We start from the raw sequence: 16,889 nt of genomic DNA on the forward strand, positions 1-16,889 counted from the left end.
AGATAACAAACTCAATAGTAAGTAAACAGAAAAAATCAAATAGAAAAAATGATGATGTAATAAAGACTCTAGGCAGGGCTTTTCCCACTTTGAGTAGAAAATTTAAAAAAAATCAAAGATAGATAAAATTCTAAGAAATGGAAAAATGGACAGTTATATCTTAATTAGAAATAGTACTATCCCAGGAATTAAACATGATTCAATATAGGAAATACGTGATTAAAATTCATGATATTACACCAATTAAAGATCTTGATCCTTCGAGATAAGCTGAAAAAAATCACTTGACAAAACTCTACACATACCTATAGTTTAAATTTTTAGAGCAGCAAGTTAGAAACAGAATTAGAATTTAACAAAGGATATCTACAAGAAACTCAGAGCACACATCATCCTTCATGAAAGAACATTTACAAGCATTTCCCCTGAAGTCAGTAACAAAACAAAAACTTCTGCTGTTTATCAGTATTTGACATTTTGTGCCAGATCCAGCTAAAGCAATCCTGATTCTAAACAACTATATGAACTATGAATAATTGATAAAAAATAAAATCTCAGCAATCATAGAATGGGATTCTCTTCGATTTTCTAAGTTAAGAATACATCCACAGACTCTTAAAAGAATTTGGCAGTGTCACAATAGATAGCCATATAAAAATCAAAATGCTTTTATAATAGCAATAACCATTTCTAAAATATATTAAAAAAAGAGATTTCAATACAACAAAAATAAAAACCCCAGAAATAAATTTGTCAAAAAAATCTATATTTTAAAAATCTATGAAACCAAGAAATGCTTGCCCACAAGTAATTTGATTTAATGAAGAAAAACAGTGTGCTTAACAAAAAACACTCAGTATTATGGTTTTCTATAAATCAATCCTATTAATATAATACAATCCAAATAAGAACTTCAAGAAAATATGCTCACCAGTAGCCAAAAAATTTTTGAAAAACATTAGGGCTCTACCCCACTAAATCTGAAACCATACCACAACTATCATCAAAGTAATACATTTATTAGAAATATAAAATAGCTCAATAAAAGATTTTAGTACATTTAATGAAGCAGAATCAGAGACAAAAGAATTAATTTTTCAATAAATTATTTTGAAGACATTTGAATTAAGGCATGTCTATACCTTTAGTCACACAAACCAATTACAGATAAAGATCTAGACATTAACAACTCACACAGATGCACACTGCAGGAGAAAATACAACTGCAAAATGAACAAATATAAAAAAGATAAAAAAAATATGATTAATGTCTTAGAATAAGACAAAATTGATCAATTTGGCTATATAAAAATATAAAATCTCTATTAAAAAAAGAAATGCTGGGCTGGGGATGTGGCTCAAGCGGTAACTCGCTCACCCGGTATGCGCATGGCACTGGGTTCGATCCTCAGCACCACATAAAAATAAAGATGTGACCACCAAAAACTGAAATATAAATATTAAATCTCTCTCTCTCTCCTATCTTTAAAATAAAATTTAAAAAAAGAAATGTTAAGAAAGGTTAAAGACAAGCAGTCAACTGGGAAAAAACATTGGAAACAGACATAGATAAATATCTAAGTTTTATAAAAATTAACCAAATCCATGAGATAAAAAGACAAATTGTTCAATAAAAAAATGAGAAGAGATAACTCACCAAAAAATATGGTCTAAAACAAACATGAAAAGATGCTCATCTGAATTAAAATAATTTTTTTCACTCATTAGGTTAATAAAAATTATAAAGATTTAAAGAGTTCCATGAGAAGGGGAAGTAGCTGCTCATTCTTAGCTGAGGGGAATTGTAAACATGATAGTCATTTTGGAAGCCAACTGGATGGAAGTATCTCTTTAAATTAAAAATGCTTATCCTCTGGCCCAGCAATTCGAATTTTAAGCAATTACTACAGAGAAATTATTACATGCACATAAAGACTCACATAAGATGATGTTCACTCCAGCTCTGTTTAGAATTAGAAGGGAGGACTACTTAAGTGTCCATTTTAGGCCAAACAGATTATGGGACATGATGCAAAATAAAGATCAGTTCAATGAGAATGTACTAAAATAAAAAACAAGTGGTAAAATCAAGTTGCAGAATGATGTAAAAATCTTTATGTAAAAAACCAAAACTATACATTTTATTTCCTATGGTTATATACAGAGATTGAAGATTTGTCAAAAAAGATGTGTCTGACATTTTTAAAATTACAATACAGTCACTTATTATGTTTAATTTAAAGATACAGCAATATACAGATTGATTTTTAAAAAATATATACAAAATTATACTTTATATTCTTTTCCCCTCCCTCTTTGATGGTAAATGCATAGAAAAGTTTCTGGAAGGTAACCTGCCAAACTAATGTGGGTAATACTACCTAAAGATATCTCCAATAAAAATAACACATTCAACTCAATACTCTCATTTGAAAATATAAAAAAATTCAGTTCATGATTTGTTAAAAAAAATGATTTCTGTTGATAGTTATTATCATTTGTTTTAGCTATTTATAATCTTTACAAGGTATACAACTGCATACTGTATTTTTGCCATATTTCTACAATAATTATGTTGACAACAGGGGAAATCATATTCAGGAAAGTTTTTAGATTTTTTTTTTAAATATAGTTTTTAGTTGTAGATAGACACAATAACTTTATTTATTTTTAATGTGATGCAGAGAATTGAACCCAGTACCTCAGGCTAGGCAGGCAAGTGCTCTACCACTGAGCTATAGCCCCAGCCACTCAGGTCAGTTTTTAAAGGCAGAACTTAAATCATTATTAACATTTCAGTTAATGGCTTTAACAAATTGATATATGTTTTTAAAAGATAACCAAAACTGAACACAAACTTACTTCCCTAATTTACTAATTCTACATTATTAAATAAAAACACTTTAACATTAAATTCCTTCTTAGTCAATTCCTTTTAAGGACTGCTTTTTTGGGAGGAGATTAGTCTGTAATACAAACTCTAATATTTAACAAGAATGTTATTGGTGTCTAAATCTAACCAGCTGCATTTTAGGAATGACACTACTTTTGAGTGTACTAAATAAAAGCAGTTTTTTAGAACACTGTGCTTTTAATTTTAAGAACTGCTTATTTTTAACTTATGTATTGCTCAAGTACTGAAACATAAAAAGGAAAATGATGAGGAAAGAGAAAACTGCCAGATCTTCCAGGTTTTGCAATAGTTGAGACAGAAAAGAAGAGTCAGTAGTTTCTTCCCAAATAAAGCAAGTCATCCGGAAAGAAGGAAAATCTCTTTTAAGGACAACCTTCAATAGAAATTGGAATTCCCCTTTCCTATTATGGGTATCCATTCAATCTTTTTCTATAACAATTTGCCTTGGGCAAGTACCCATCATACTTCTGATTCAAGAAAAAGTTCCTTCATGATTGACAGTGGAAAAAGCACTAAGACCTGTATTAGAAATTCAGATTCATCACTGAGATCCCAGTGACCTTATACTGATTCTTCTTCAACCACATATGAAGGCAGTACTAGATGATGTCCAAAATGCCTTCCAGCAATAAGAGCCATGATTTCATCAAAAACTATCAAGGAAAGAAACACTCCTTTTTTCTTCATAAGGGCATTTTTATAACTATATTACAGATCCCTTACAACTGACATCTTTAACTTAATTCAGTACTTCACACTAAATATGTAGTATCTCTTATATGTAACATATTAAAAAACACATGCTGATAACAACAATTCAAAAAGCCATAAAAGTACCTAAAATGAAGGAACTCAAAGTAAGTTATCTAATTCTTAAGGTTTTCCAAACAAAAGTAGGGGAAATTTTATTTCAAGAAAGTATTTAGCATTTAAAGTATTGAATTATTTACTATTCATGTAGTGCTGCACTTTTTTCACACTGAACCCATCTAATAAAAATCTTGGCTTTCTTTAATCACTTAAGGTTTTTTTTTTATAACAAAGCACTTTTGATATAATTTAAAACACACATGCTTTGATTGAAGAGTGACTGTAAATGAATCCAGCTTTCTTCCACTTGTGATGACAACTTTGTCATTTCTTCTAGGAGTACTGGTTCTGTAGGAAGCATTTTAAGGTGTAACTGAAAAGAAAAATGATAAGATATTTTATTTAAGAAAATTAAAATTTTACCTGATTTGGATTTTTTTTTTCCTACCAAGGAGCCCAAGGAAATACTATCTAATTTTTTCCTTTAAATGCTGGTTTATTATTCTCTCTGATTTCCCGCTTGTTCATTATTTTTTTCTAAATCATGACTTCCTTGATGGACTGTCACTCCCTCAGCAGAACTGAAGTGGTCATCGTTGTTCATCAAACAAAAGTCCTGAACCAAAGTCCTATTTCTAACACTAACTCTAACTAAACTTGGTAAATGTGGAAAAATATACAAATATAATCTGTGGCACTTCTATTGTTCAACCCTCTATGTTACTGTCTAGCTTTTTAATAATTTTAAAATAATTAGATCAAGTGAAAATAAGTTTTATATAATTAATGAGACAGATAAAAAATCATGTATTACTAAAAATGAGCATCATCTATCTTTCAGTGCATTAGACTATTAAAGAAGTCCTTCAAAACACAAGCTTTCTATTCTCTCTATTCTATTAATCATAAAAGCAACTGTTGTGTCAAATCACTTGAAACTCCTTCGACTATAATAGAGGTGAATATTTTGATTTCAGCAGTAGAAAAAACAAATATAAAATCTGACTTTTTCTTTATGATCAAGAAAAACATAAGATATAACTACTTAGAAAAAGTTAATGGTTTAGTACATTGGATCAAATGATGACATAGGAAAATTAAAAGGTAGAGTCAAAATTGTAATAAAATTATAATAAAAAGTAAAGATTACCAAACTGTGTGGTCCAACTACTTCAGTGCAGTAGTCCCTAGCCACATGTGACTATTTAAACTCTAAAAAATTAAAAATTCAGTCTTCTAAGTCATACTGGTCATATTTTCTATACTGAACAACCACAGAAGGCAAATGGCTATCAGATAGGACAGTGTGAATGTATAGCATTCCCAGCTTTGCAGAAAGCTCTACTAGATAATACTGCTAAGGAAGGAAGGTGGAAAATATTAGACTTACTTTTAGAAACAATGCAAGGTATGCCTGGGTTAACTCAAAATCACGCTTTCTGTCCAACATCATCTCGATCATTTTCAAGAAACTCTGCATGACTTCTATAGATCCACCACAGTCAGGAGACAAGTTCCTTAGCTCTGTTTCAATTCCTGATGGGCCCATTTCTTTCAGAAGGCTGAGAGCGGCTTCATCTGTGTTAAATTTTAAAAGGAATCCCATTATTACCTACATTTACTAAGAAGCTACAGTTTTTCTTTCATACCCCACACGAGATATATTTAAATGGCATCAGAAATTTTGAGTGTTAATTTTTTTATGTTAAGCAGTAGAATAAACTCCCAATAAGTGAAAATCAGCAAAAATAACAAAATCAATACAATAAAAATATTGAAAGCACTAAATTTTCTGAATTTATAGTAATTTAAACTTTCTTTCCTGCTCTTAAATAAAATCTAATGCTTCATGACACACACTTCAAGGTGCTCACAAATCAATTAGAACAAATTCTAACACATGAAGACTATCAAGGTACATAACAAACTATTAACAATAATTACCACTGGGTATAAGATAAGGTAGAGATTTTTTTGCTTTCTCCATTTTATTATTATAAAATTGTAAAAGTACATGATAACAAAGAAATAGTAACAATACAAAAATATATAAGAAGGGAAAGGTGCCAGGCCTTCTTCTGATCCTTCAAACCTACTTCATAATTGTTTCATGTGCACTCTACAAAAATATACTCAACAAACCATTTTATATGAGATTTGATACTGTAATGGCAATGACTGCTTTTAGCTTTTTGAAACACCACCAAAGACAAAAGGCTATAAAAAATATTATTTTTATGTCACGCAGTATATTTTGAATAATAGTGTTTTTGTTGTTTGTCACCCCAAAACACAAGTTTTTCAAGGGCATCTTTTCACTTTTGCCCATGTGGATTTCATAAAAACAAAAGCATTAGGATCATAAACCAACAGGATAGATCAAATGTTTCAGGAGACTACTTATGATCTTTACAATTGCTTACAGTTAATAGTTTCATTAGTATTAGCTATAGACTATCACCTTCAAATTTTAAATATATTAGCACATTTAACTCTATACATTATAAAATTTCTATAAGATAATATGGAAATATAAAATTACTTAAGACAAGTCTCTGTTGTACTGAAAATGGCATTCCAAATCAAATATATAAATAAAAACAAAAAGCTTGAAAATTACCTACAACAAAATCGTTATATTTGATACACACCAAGATCCTCATTATAAAAGTTGTCAAAATTTATCCTTCTCCAAATTGAAAAAAAAAAAAAAACAGAAAATCATTTTTTTTCAATTATTTTCTTTTAGTTGTCAATGTACCTTTAAGCACCCCCATCACTGAGCCACAACCTCAGTCCAGAAAATCTAAATTTTCATGAAGAAAGTATGTGGGGTTTTCCATGGATTTTTGCAATGTCAATATCACCTGAGTTTAGTGTGACTCATTTAATATAATTTAAAAGGTAAATCAGTTCAGATTAGAACTAAAATTTCAATCCTTTTAGTTTTTACTATATCCTTTTAGCTACTTTCTTTTAGGAATTTAATATTTCCTTCAATTTTTTGTCACATAATATAAGCTGCAGATACTTGTTAAAATATTTTATAGTTTAACTTACACGTATTGTTTACCAGTCCTTCTTCAAGTTTCAAGCAGAAATCTGACTTTTGAGCCAAGATCCCAAGATTTACAACTTTAGACTTAAACAAAAACAAACACACATTATTCAAAGAACGTAGGTATCACCAAAAATTAATGTTGGTAATTACAAACTATCAATAATTTACTCTGTATTTGCAAAACTGAATCTTGATAAAGAATGATACAAAATATATGCAAACATATACTCCCCATATTTTAAAAAATTTGTTCTAATTAGTTATACATGATAATGGAATGCACTTTGATACATCATCTACAGATGGAGTATAATTTCTCATTCTTCTGGTTGTACATGATGTAGAATCCCATCGGTCCTATAGTTATATATGTACATAGGGTAATAATGTCTGATTCATACCACTAACATTTTTACCCCCATTCCCTCCCTACTTCCTTCACTCCCCTCTACCTAAAGTAACTCTATTCTTCCTTAGCCCCCCACCCCTTATTGTGAATTAGCATCTACATATCAGAGAAAACATTTGGCCTTTGGATTTGGGGGATCAGCTTATTTTGCTTAGCAGGATATTATCCAGCTCTACCCATTTACTGGCAAATGCCATAATTTCATTCTTCTTTAAGGGTAATATTCCCTCTCTCTCAAGGAGTGGGAAGCTGGGTCAAATGATGATTCCATTCCAAATTTTCTGAAGAATCTCCTCCATACCTCCTTCCTTAATGGTTGCACCAATTTGCATTCCCACCAGCAATGTATAAGTGTATCTTTTCCCCAACATCCTTGCCAACATTTACTGTTGTTTATATTCTTGCCACTCTGACTGGGGTGAGATGAAGTCTCCCATATACTTATTATGTTTCAATTTGGTGTTTACCTGCTGGGGATCATTATTTTGTTCAGGTGTAGCATATCTGGGTACAAGGCCAGGGACAGTTGGAATAAAAAATGGTGCTGATTTGGGTACTCTGGGTGGTTCCTTTGGTTTATTCTTTTTCTGATTAAGAGAAAATGAGAAAAAGACTAGTAAGCTATTATCCTGCCAACAGATTCTAATATTTAATTCCAAATCAATTTAAACACAAATATAAAAAAGTAAAAAAGATGAACTTTTTCAGATTAGAATGCTAAAATCCATTTGACCAATACCTCAGCTATTCTTTTTTTTTCATTTGTTCTTTTTAGTTACACATGACAGTAGAATGTATTTTGACAAGTATTGTATGTACATGGAGTATAATTTCCCATTTCTGTGGTATATGATATGGAATTACATTGGTCACGTAACCACAGCTACTCTTAACCTGGGCTTTTCTAAATTATAGATACCTGTAGCAGTGTTCCTTGATATTAAATTATTAGAATAATTACTACATTTTGTGATAGGTATCTGAATCAGTATTCCTAAAACTTTTTATCACAGCTCATGTTGTGCCTTACTACACACATAAGCTTAGTAATGGTGTATATGTGTGTACACATACATAATTGAATCAAGTTTCACAAAACAATACTTGTACCATCAGAAGATAACTTGGAATTTTCTACTCTATTCTGTTTTTTTCAATTGCTTTTGCTACTTACAATTAGGGGCCATAAAAATACACTTCACTAACATATACCACAGATAATCATTTTTCATGTGAAATTTTAAATTCCTCAAGGACACAGAGCCTCAGTTTACTGTAACTGCTGTAGTCTCAGTACATTATCTAGTACCTATGTCATGTTAATTTATGTTTGTGACCCTGACATAAAAGCTCTAAAAAATTTTTTATAGTTAACAAAGTAGGTTATGGGATGACAGATGCTTAATTAAAAAGCTTAAAAAATTAGTGAAATTTTTTTGCCTCCAAACACGTATCAGTAGATACACAAATTATAGTAGCAATTTTTTCCCCTCTCATTTTAGAAGCTTAGAAAGTAATTTATTAGACTAGATTTAAAAAAAAAAAAATTCAACTTCCAATAGCTCTGTAGATTATAGATTATATTTAGGCCGCATCCAAACATCTACAGAGGACTATCAATGTTGATTACTTTGGGATAATCAGAATAGATAAAATGGCATTCAATTAAGTGGCATTACTTTTGCTATGTTAACTGCTCTCTTCCTAATGCCTTCAATGTAGGGGAAGTTAATTCTGCAAACAAGCAAACAAACAGAAGCCCTACCTGTGGAATGTGTGCTTGAAGCTCAATATTAAATGTATTATAACATTACCTTAATAACATCAAGATTAAGAAGGTTCTTCCACCGTGATTCAGGGAGAAGTGAGAGAGTCACCAAATGTTCATTCAACTGTTCTGGTGAATCATACTCTATCATTTCATCACTTGGTTCTACATTTTCTTCTGTTATATCTATATCTTTAAAAAATACATATTTTTAAGGTAAAAGAAATTAATGTGAAATGAGAATTTTATCATAAAAACCAAATTTAATCATTCCAAATCCATTTATATTCTGTAACACGTTCAATTAATATAGCCTTGTAAACTCTTTTCATTTATTTCCTTTGCTATCCCCTTTCCTTATTTTCTCATATTAACTACAACTCACGTCATAAGAACTAAAATGCTTTTAACTAGCATTTTATTTAGTATCTATAGATACTATATGTATTATATTTTGCATAAATTTTAGTCATTTAAAATATTTCATATCACAGTTTAAAAACTTTGATTAAATGTATTGCACTCTGCCTTCTATAGCAACAGCCCTTAAACTAGATTTAAAATAATATCAAAATTACTTTGCTATTTTGTGGTTACCTTGGGTTTGACAAGTACCAGGAAGCATCACTACTGAAGGAACATAATCTGTAGGAAGTGGCCGTAATGAGACAACTGAATACAGGGAAATATTAGACCTGAGAAATCAAAACAGAAACAATATTTTAAAAGTGATGTTTCTTCACAGAAATGTCAATATCTGCTAATAATCTACATCTTGAATTGGGCCACAGACTACAATCACCAACTAGTTAAGAAAAGACCTTAAAGATTAAAAATGCATTCATTTAGGTCAAAGATGCCATCACAAAAAAATACTGTATAAGAAATTAACAGAATCTCTATTTTTAAAGTAGTACAAAAACACATTTAAAAGAGATCAGAAGTAGATAGTACTTTCATAAGGTAAAATAACCTCCATAATATTATTTTAATAAATATCAACTTCATTTAAGGAAATTATAAAAGGAAAGATGGACTCAGAGACGGAATATGCTGACCAAATTCTCGGTGCTGCTGAAAAGTCATAGATTTCCCTTTTCTAGAGTGGTGCACTTTAAGTGGCCATGTTTCTGCTACTTGACCTGGCAGGTAAGCCATAGATTTGTAACCAAAATATTGACATCTATCCCAAAGCAGGAACAGATTCTTCTACTCACATATTATGAACCTCAAATGAGAAGTAAAAAATTTAGATTCTCAGGTCCTGAATTAACATTAATTAATATCAGTTCTATATAAAAAAGTTCATTCTCCTATGGCAGGTATCATAGCTACTATTATCCTTTTATTTTAATGGTTGAAGCTTCATTGATTCTGGGAAATAATAATTTTGTTTATTAAGATGGCCAAAATCTATTTCCATTCCATATCAAATTTACCTTTTTATCTTAAAAATGTAATAACATCACGTAACTAGAATTAGAAAAGGAATCAATTTTTTCCTCTTCCCCAAGAATAAGAGTTAAAAGAATTAGATATATGAACTCAAGACAAAGATTACACTTTTCTAGACCCAGGGGATCTAGAATAATCACAGTCTAAAGTTCAATCTTAGAATTTGAAGATCACCATAAATCATCTTTACAAGGTTAGTAGAGTCTTCCTACTAGAATCAATATTAGAAAGCATTATGCCTTATTTTATAGATAAAGTAGGTAATGTTCAGAAGGGATTAGTTAAAGTCATACAGCCATAGTGGGATACTAGAAAGAGGGTGAGGGCTTGGGTGGAAACTTTACTTTTCTAACCTTTTAAATTCCTTTTCTAACCTTTTAAATCCATTTACCCTTTCTGCAAAAAAAAAAAAAAGCCAAATATGATCATATAATTTAGAATATGCACTTGAGGAAAGCTGTTAAAATTATCAAGCAAATGTTGAATCAGTCATAAAATTTATAGTGAGTTATCAGTGTATTGACATTTCCACGTATTAAAAAAACAAACACAACTAAATGGCAACTTAATAACCATGATTCTGACAATATCACTGTTATCCTTTTTCTTCTCCTACTCCTAAAACAGTACTGTATGAAAAAACTCACCATAAATAAATTCCAAGGTGGTCCACGTGGGAAGTGGCTAGAAAGTCTCCAGTAGGGGACATAGTAACATTGAGAGGAGCTGCATCCAACAAAAAACAGTCTACAAGGCTGCAAGAAGAATTAAGATGTTAAAGTACTTAAGCTTTACTAAAAAAGATATAATGCACAAAAATTATTTTTGCTCAAAGAATAAAAAATGAGATTCAGAAAAAAAATTTAATTACCTACCACCAGAAAGTCATCACACATACAGTTCTGTTAACTAAGTTACTATGTGAAAATCATCTCTTAATGAGAAAGACTCAAAACTACTTATTAGACTAATTAACTTTAGGGGGAATACAGGAAAAAATGCTCTATTTTTCTAACACCAAATTTTGTTATATTGACTTAAGTACAATTTTAAAGACATTACACATTGAAAATAAATCTATTATCAGTACTCTCCTGTATCTTTTTTTTTTTTTTTTTTTTTTTTTACTCCAGCGAACAATAAAAGGCTAAGGCAACAAAATGGCAGTAAATAATAAGAGAATAATGACAGAAAAACTTTTGAGCAATTCTACCCGTTTTCCAAATAGGTAGCAGTGCTATATATGAAAAAGTACGAACCTTCAGTCTTCAGAGATTAAACATAAAGCAGCTTATAGAAACTAGTCCTGCAGCTTTAAAGTGCTAAAGGGGTTTTAAAAGTTGAAAAGGAAAGGGGAGTGACCACACCCAGGTAGGAGACTCTTTTAGAAGAGTCTTCAGAGAGAACACAATGTTTGAGCTGAGTCTTATGAACGACCAGGATTTCAAAGGATGCTGAATGTAGAAAAAGCATTTCCTCGCTGAGGGAAATGTGGAAGGCAACAAAAAAAAGTACTTCAGTATAGTGAGTAGTACAGTTGGGTGGAAGCATACAGAATCTTGAACATCAAACATCTGAATTTGTTTTTATATTATAGCTGATAGAAAGTCACTGATATTTTTGAGCACACAATGGTACAATCTTCACTTTCATAAGAATATTTGCCATCAGAACACAGAACAGGAATATCAGTGAATTATGGTAGTAATCATTTAACAAAAAAGATCTCACTAGAAGCAAAGAGAAAGACCTGCACTCATTCCCAACCTGCTAGGAAGACTCCTTAGGATGGTTATGAGCAGGAATACCTTTAGGAAGAGTATACTGGCTTTAAACACAGCTGTTTTAAAACCACTTTATTTACTAAACACAATACACTATCCATGGAAAGATAAAAATCAAATGACTAAAGTTCAGAATCTACATCAAAAAATACAAACTATAAGAACAACATAAAGCAGTTAACTTTGTTTTTGATTTTTTTGTTAGTGTTCTGGGCTAGGAAGTATCCTCAGCACTTGACTATACTGACTAATTCTTGTAGCCCCATAAGGCAGTTCCATCCTAAGAAAACTGAGGCCCAATAAGATTTCAAAGCTTGACAGGATAAAAGAAAGAAATTAAGTCAGGATTTGCAACCAGTCTACATTCTCAACCACATTAACTTCAGTAAAGTAACTATAGAAAATTAGGGTACATCAAACAATGGGATAACATACATACACACAAACAAGATATGTCTACACTGGTGATTCAGAAACACTATGAAAGATTCAAATGTAAATAAAGGCTCTCCAGTGGAGATATTAAGTGACTTACATATGGTAAAATCTCTCAAGTTGCTGAAACTATTGTCATTTCTCAAGTATGGGGTACAGGGGAGAAACAATCTGTTTGATTTCTGCTCAAGGCCACTCTGAATGGCTTTTCTTGGGAATCAGGGAAGGTGGGGAAAGGAAATTTTTGCTAAACACTGTATTGCAAGCCAGAGACTGTTATTTATGTTAATTCTTTTAATCCAGACAACGCCGAGCAGAAGATATTATCTCAATGTATGTAAATGAAAATTAAAATATAGCAGTTTCAGATCTTATAATTTTTCCTTGTCTTTAACATTCTTGTTCAGCAAAAATTTAAGTATGTGAGGGGTGAAACTTCCTAACATGTTTAGAATCTATGTGTCTGCTAAGAAAAGAATTAATATTGAGCAAACATACTTTACTTGACAGTATAATATTTTAGGGGGACAATTTCTTTGTGTAACTTCATTTTTATAGTTGTAGACTGCAGGTAGACTGATCTTCCTTTATGTAAAATTCCCAACTGAGGTGGCAGCTTCTATATATGCACCATATTTTACACTGTCATCTTGTTCATAAAACCTAGGTGTGCAGGCTTTATCCCAGAGCTGAAACTACTGTATGGTCTCCTGAGAATCCCACAAAATGAAAAGTTGCAGGTATAATTATTTTCTGAAAGAACATTAATAACATTCCTATTCTGAGGAATCAGATTTTCAAGATCAGAGCCCTGCATATACAGATAACCTTAAGTAAGTTATTTCTGATTATTATTCTGGAAAAATTGATAGTGTCCACATAGTCTATCTCCAAAGTAATGGAATACCCTTCCACAGGAATCCTTAAGGAGCAGCAGAGAGAGGTAATTTTGCCTCAGTGACAATTGCAAAACAATGTTTTATTCCAATTTTTCTCAAGCTTATACTCCTCAGAAAATAAGGATGGGGGAGAAGTGAGAATAAATGCTAAATTTAATTATAAAAGTATTTAATTTTATGTATTTATCTTCCTCCAAAGAGTTCAACCTGAATTTCCAATAAATTAAAAACAAGCAGAAATAAAAAGTGGTGGCATGTAGGTAGGTAAATGACAATGTAACTTCAGGGGTTAAAAAATATTAAATTTTGTTTTAGAGAATTTTAAAAACAAAAACAAATTTCAGTCCTTAAAATAATTTATGGTAAACCATTCAATAACTATGCAATTTTAGATCACAATTCCAGTTGTGTGTACGTCTATGTTACTACCTCCAAAACTTTACTTGATAGTTTCGATAGATGGACTGCTTCACCTTTTAGGTTAAATAACAAATATAACCATTCTGTAAATATTTAGCATGCTATACAACTGATGAAATTGCTTATCATAGAGCCAGGAAGGGGACTGGGATTATGGCTCAGTGACAGAGCACTTGCCTCGCAAAATAAAGTTATTATGACCATGTATAAGTAAAAAAAAAATTTTTAAATATAGGAAAGACCAAAGAGAGGGGAATCAAAGACACTCAATAGTTACCTAAGGTTGTATGATAAAAATATTAATTCTTGCTTTTTTAATTATTTGTCTTCCACAGCAAGAAAATCAATGCATCCTTAGAATATGAAACCACTGAGCAGTTGCTAAACTAATTGGCTAAACTAAAATTCTCCTCTGCTTTTTTGCTCTGCCATTTACAAACTAAATCACTACTCACCAATCACTTAATTTCTCCCTGAACCTTCATTCTCCCACTTGTACAGAAGAAAACAGTATAACAATAATAATATCCGTGTTTATTAGAATGAGAAAATAAAGGCATTTAATGTGCATAGCAGCACATGACAAATTTTAGTTTAGTTGCAGTTAAGCAGCATTAGTTGTTTGATATTGTTTGTCAACATGTTTCATTACTGCACTTCAAATTTTTACCGAAGAACTACTTATTATTCTTCAGTAAAAATGTACATATATGCAATAACAGTAGATTTTATTATATTTTCTTTGAACAACCCTATGTGGCTCATTTCTTGTTCTTGTGCTGTACTCAGTTGTATTCATGCCTCTGTATTAATCTAAAATGGCTTGTGTTCACCTAAAAATAAGAGTTGTAAGCCTATCAAGCTTAAATCTTTTTTTAAAAAAATATTTATTTGGGGCTGGGGATGTGGCTCAAGCGGTAGTGCGCTCGCCTGGCAAGCGTGCGGCCTGGGTTCGATCCTCAGCAGCACATACAAAGATGTTGTGTCCGCCAAGAACTAAGATAAATAAATATTAAAAAATTCTCTAAAAAAAAAAATTTTATTTATTTTTGCATTACAATTCGTAATATACCATTATATCATAATTTATCATATCTCTGATTATATATAAGGTGTGTTGACATCAAATTCACATCTTCATACATGTATTTTTGTATAGTGATGAAGGTCTCCTTTCACCATCCTCTTCTCCCTCCCTTTCCCTTCCACCCCTATTCCCTATCTAGAGGTAATTTTTCAAGCTTAAATCTTTTCAACTCCTTTCTGTAATAAAAATACAGCAAAAAGGTTAATGCTGAGTCAAAGTTTGGAGGCTTTGAATGCTACTTTCAGATCCTAATTCTTTCATTCCAAAGATAAACTTGCCACTTAAAAAAATATTTTGCCAATTTAGTCTTACTGAACATTAACCTATTTCTCCCACCTAATGTGAACCAATATTATTAAAAAGGAAAATAGTAAGCACATTATGTCAATTCTATTATTTGTACAACTTTCTAACTTTAATTCAAATTATATAATGTTCATTTTAGAAAATAATAAAAGGCCAAGAAGCATCATACTACCAATATTTCTATTAGTGTCTTCAAAAACAAGGTTTTTACAGCTAGGTGTGGTGGCACATACCTGTTATGTCAGTAAGCTGGGAGGCTAAGGCAGGAGGATGGCAAATTTAAAATCAGCCTCAGCAACTCAGTGACACTCTGTCTCAAAATAAAGAATCAAAAGGGTTGGGTACACAGATCAGTGGTAGAAGTGGTAGAGGGCTTGACTAGAATGTGAAAGTCCTAGATTCAATCCCAGGACCAATAAAAAGTAAGTTTTAAATTTAGGAAATACCTACTTTTGCTGAAGCAGAAATTAGATTATGCTTTACTCTATTTTAAGTAAAAGAGGTTCACACCTGTGGACAAAAGTCCCTAGTCATTAGAGTTTGACCCACTAGTGACACTTTAGCTGTGCTTATTCTAAATATAGTATATATGCTGAATAGGTAGGTATGCTTCATGCCTACAAAAAAAACTTGAAGGGAAGTGAGAACATCAGGGTTTTTCCCTTTTAAAGGTCAAACTACTTTCACATATGAAGTTATCTAGTTCCTGAGAAAGTGCTGGATTCGTTTTAAGTTTCACTCCATGAAACAGATTTCTGATACTACTATGCTTTGAGAAGATATAGCATAAAGAGGAAAGCTAGGGATTTGACCTTTTAATTAAATTCAATATGAAAAAAAAATAAAAAATAAAAAAACCGAAAACACACCCAGAAAGTTTGCAGTCCTAAAGTCTGAGCTCTATTTTGGGGTATTAAGAAGAATAAATGTGCTGTCTTAAGATTCATACAACTCATTTCTATAGATCTATGTTGCAGAAGAACATTTTAGGAGAGATGTGTATTTTTTTTCAATAATTTTTCATGATGCTTCAACTTCCTGCTGTTTTAAGATTCAAAATACTCCAAGAATAAAATATAGTTATGCTAGAAAAATACCTAAATACATTCATGTTAAAAGAACCCACATGATCCATTAACTACAGATAATAGTCACATGCTAAGACAATGACCAAGGAATCATCTGAAGAATTTAAAAGCAAACTCACCAACCAGATGGAAGGTCCCAAGTCCTAACAGAGCAATCCATTGCAGCACTTATTAACCAACGACCATCAGGACTGAAAGCCTTGAAATAAAACAAAAATAATATTTTATATACATATAAAATATATATTTGTATGCATGGATATATGAATATGTATTTAACTCCTTGAAAAATACAAGACTTGAAAAAATTCAGGTTTCATGAAAAAATAAATAAGTAAAATTCAGGCTGCCTTATTTTACATAAAAGAAAATATTACTTCTATATAAATTGATCTGAAATTTATAAGGATTAAGTTTTCAAATTAACTACAAAAAGTTTAAAAGATTAAGAGC

At 31.2% G+C, this 16,889-nt stretch overlaps 1 protein-coding gene across 1 annotated transcript in view; it reads right to left on the minus strand.

The window, feature by feature from the left end:
• Positions 1-743: 743 nt before the first annotated feature.
• Positions 744-16,889, minus strand: part of Wdr36 (WD repeat domain 36) — a 34,291-nt gene continuing 18,145 nt past the window's right edge. Inside the window, exons 16-23 of the mRNA XM_076856932.2 lie at positions 16,556-16,635; positions 11,065-11,172; positions 9,560-9,657; positions 9,009-9,154; positions 7,662-7,781; positions 6,785-6,866; positions 5,115-5,302; positions 744-4,097 (exon numbers count right to left, since the gene is read on the minus strand). Of these exons, the coding sequence (XP_076713047.1) occupies positions 3,948-4,097; positions 5,115-5,302; positions 6,785-6,866; positions 7,662-7,781; positions 9,009-9,154; positions 9,560-9,657; positions 11,065-11,172; positions 16,556-16,635 (972 nt within the window). The 3' untranslated portion in view covers positions 744-3,947. The remainder of the gene's footprint in view (positions 4,098-5,114; positions 5,303-6,784; positions 6,867-7,661; positions 7,782-9,008; positions 9,155-9,559; positions 9,658-11,064; positions 11,173-16,555; positions 16,636-16,889) is intronic.

Source organism: Callospermophilus lateralis, chromosome 5 (genome assembly GCF_048772815.1).
Source record: "Callospermophilus lateralis isolate mCalLat2 chromosome 5, mCalLat2.hap1, whole genome shotgun sequence".
Classification (NCBI taxonomy): Eukaryota; Metazoa; Chordata; class Mammalia; order Rodentia; family Sciuridae; genus Callospermophilus; species Callospermophilus lateralis.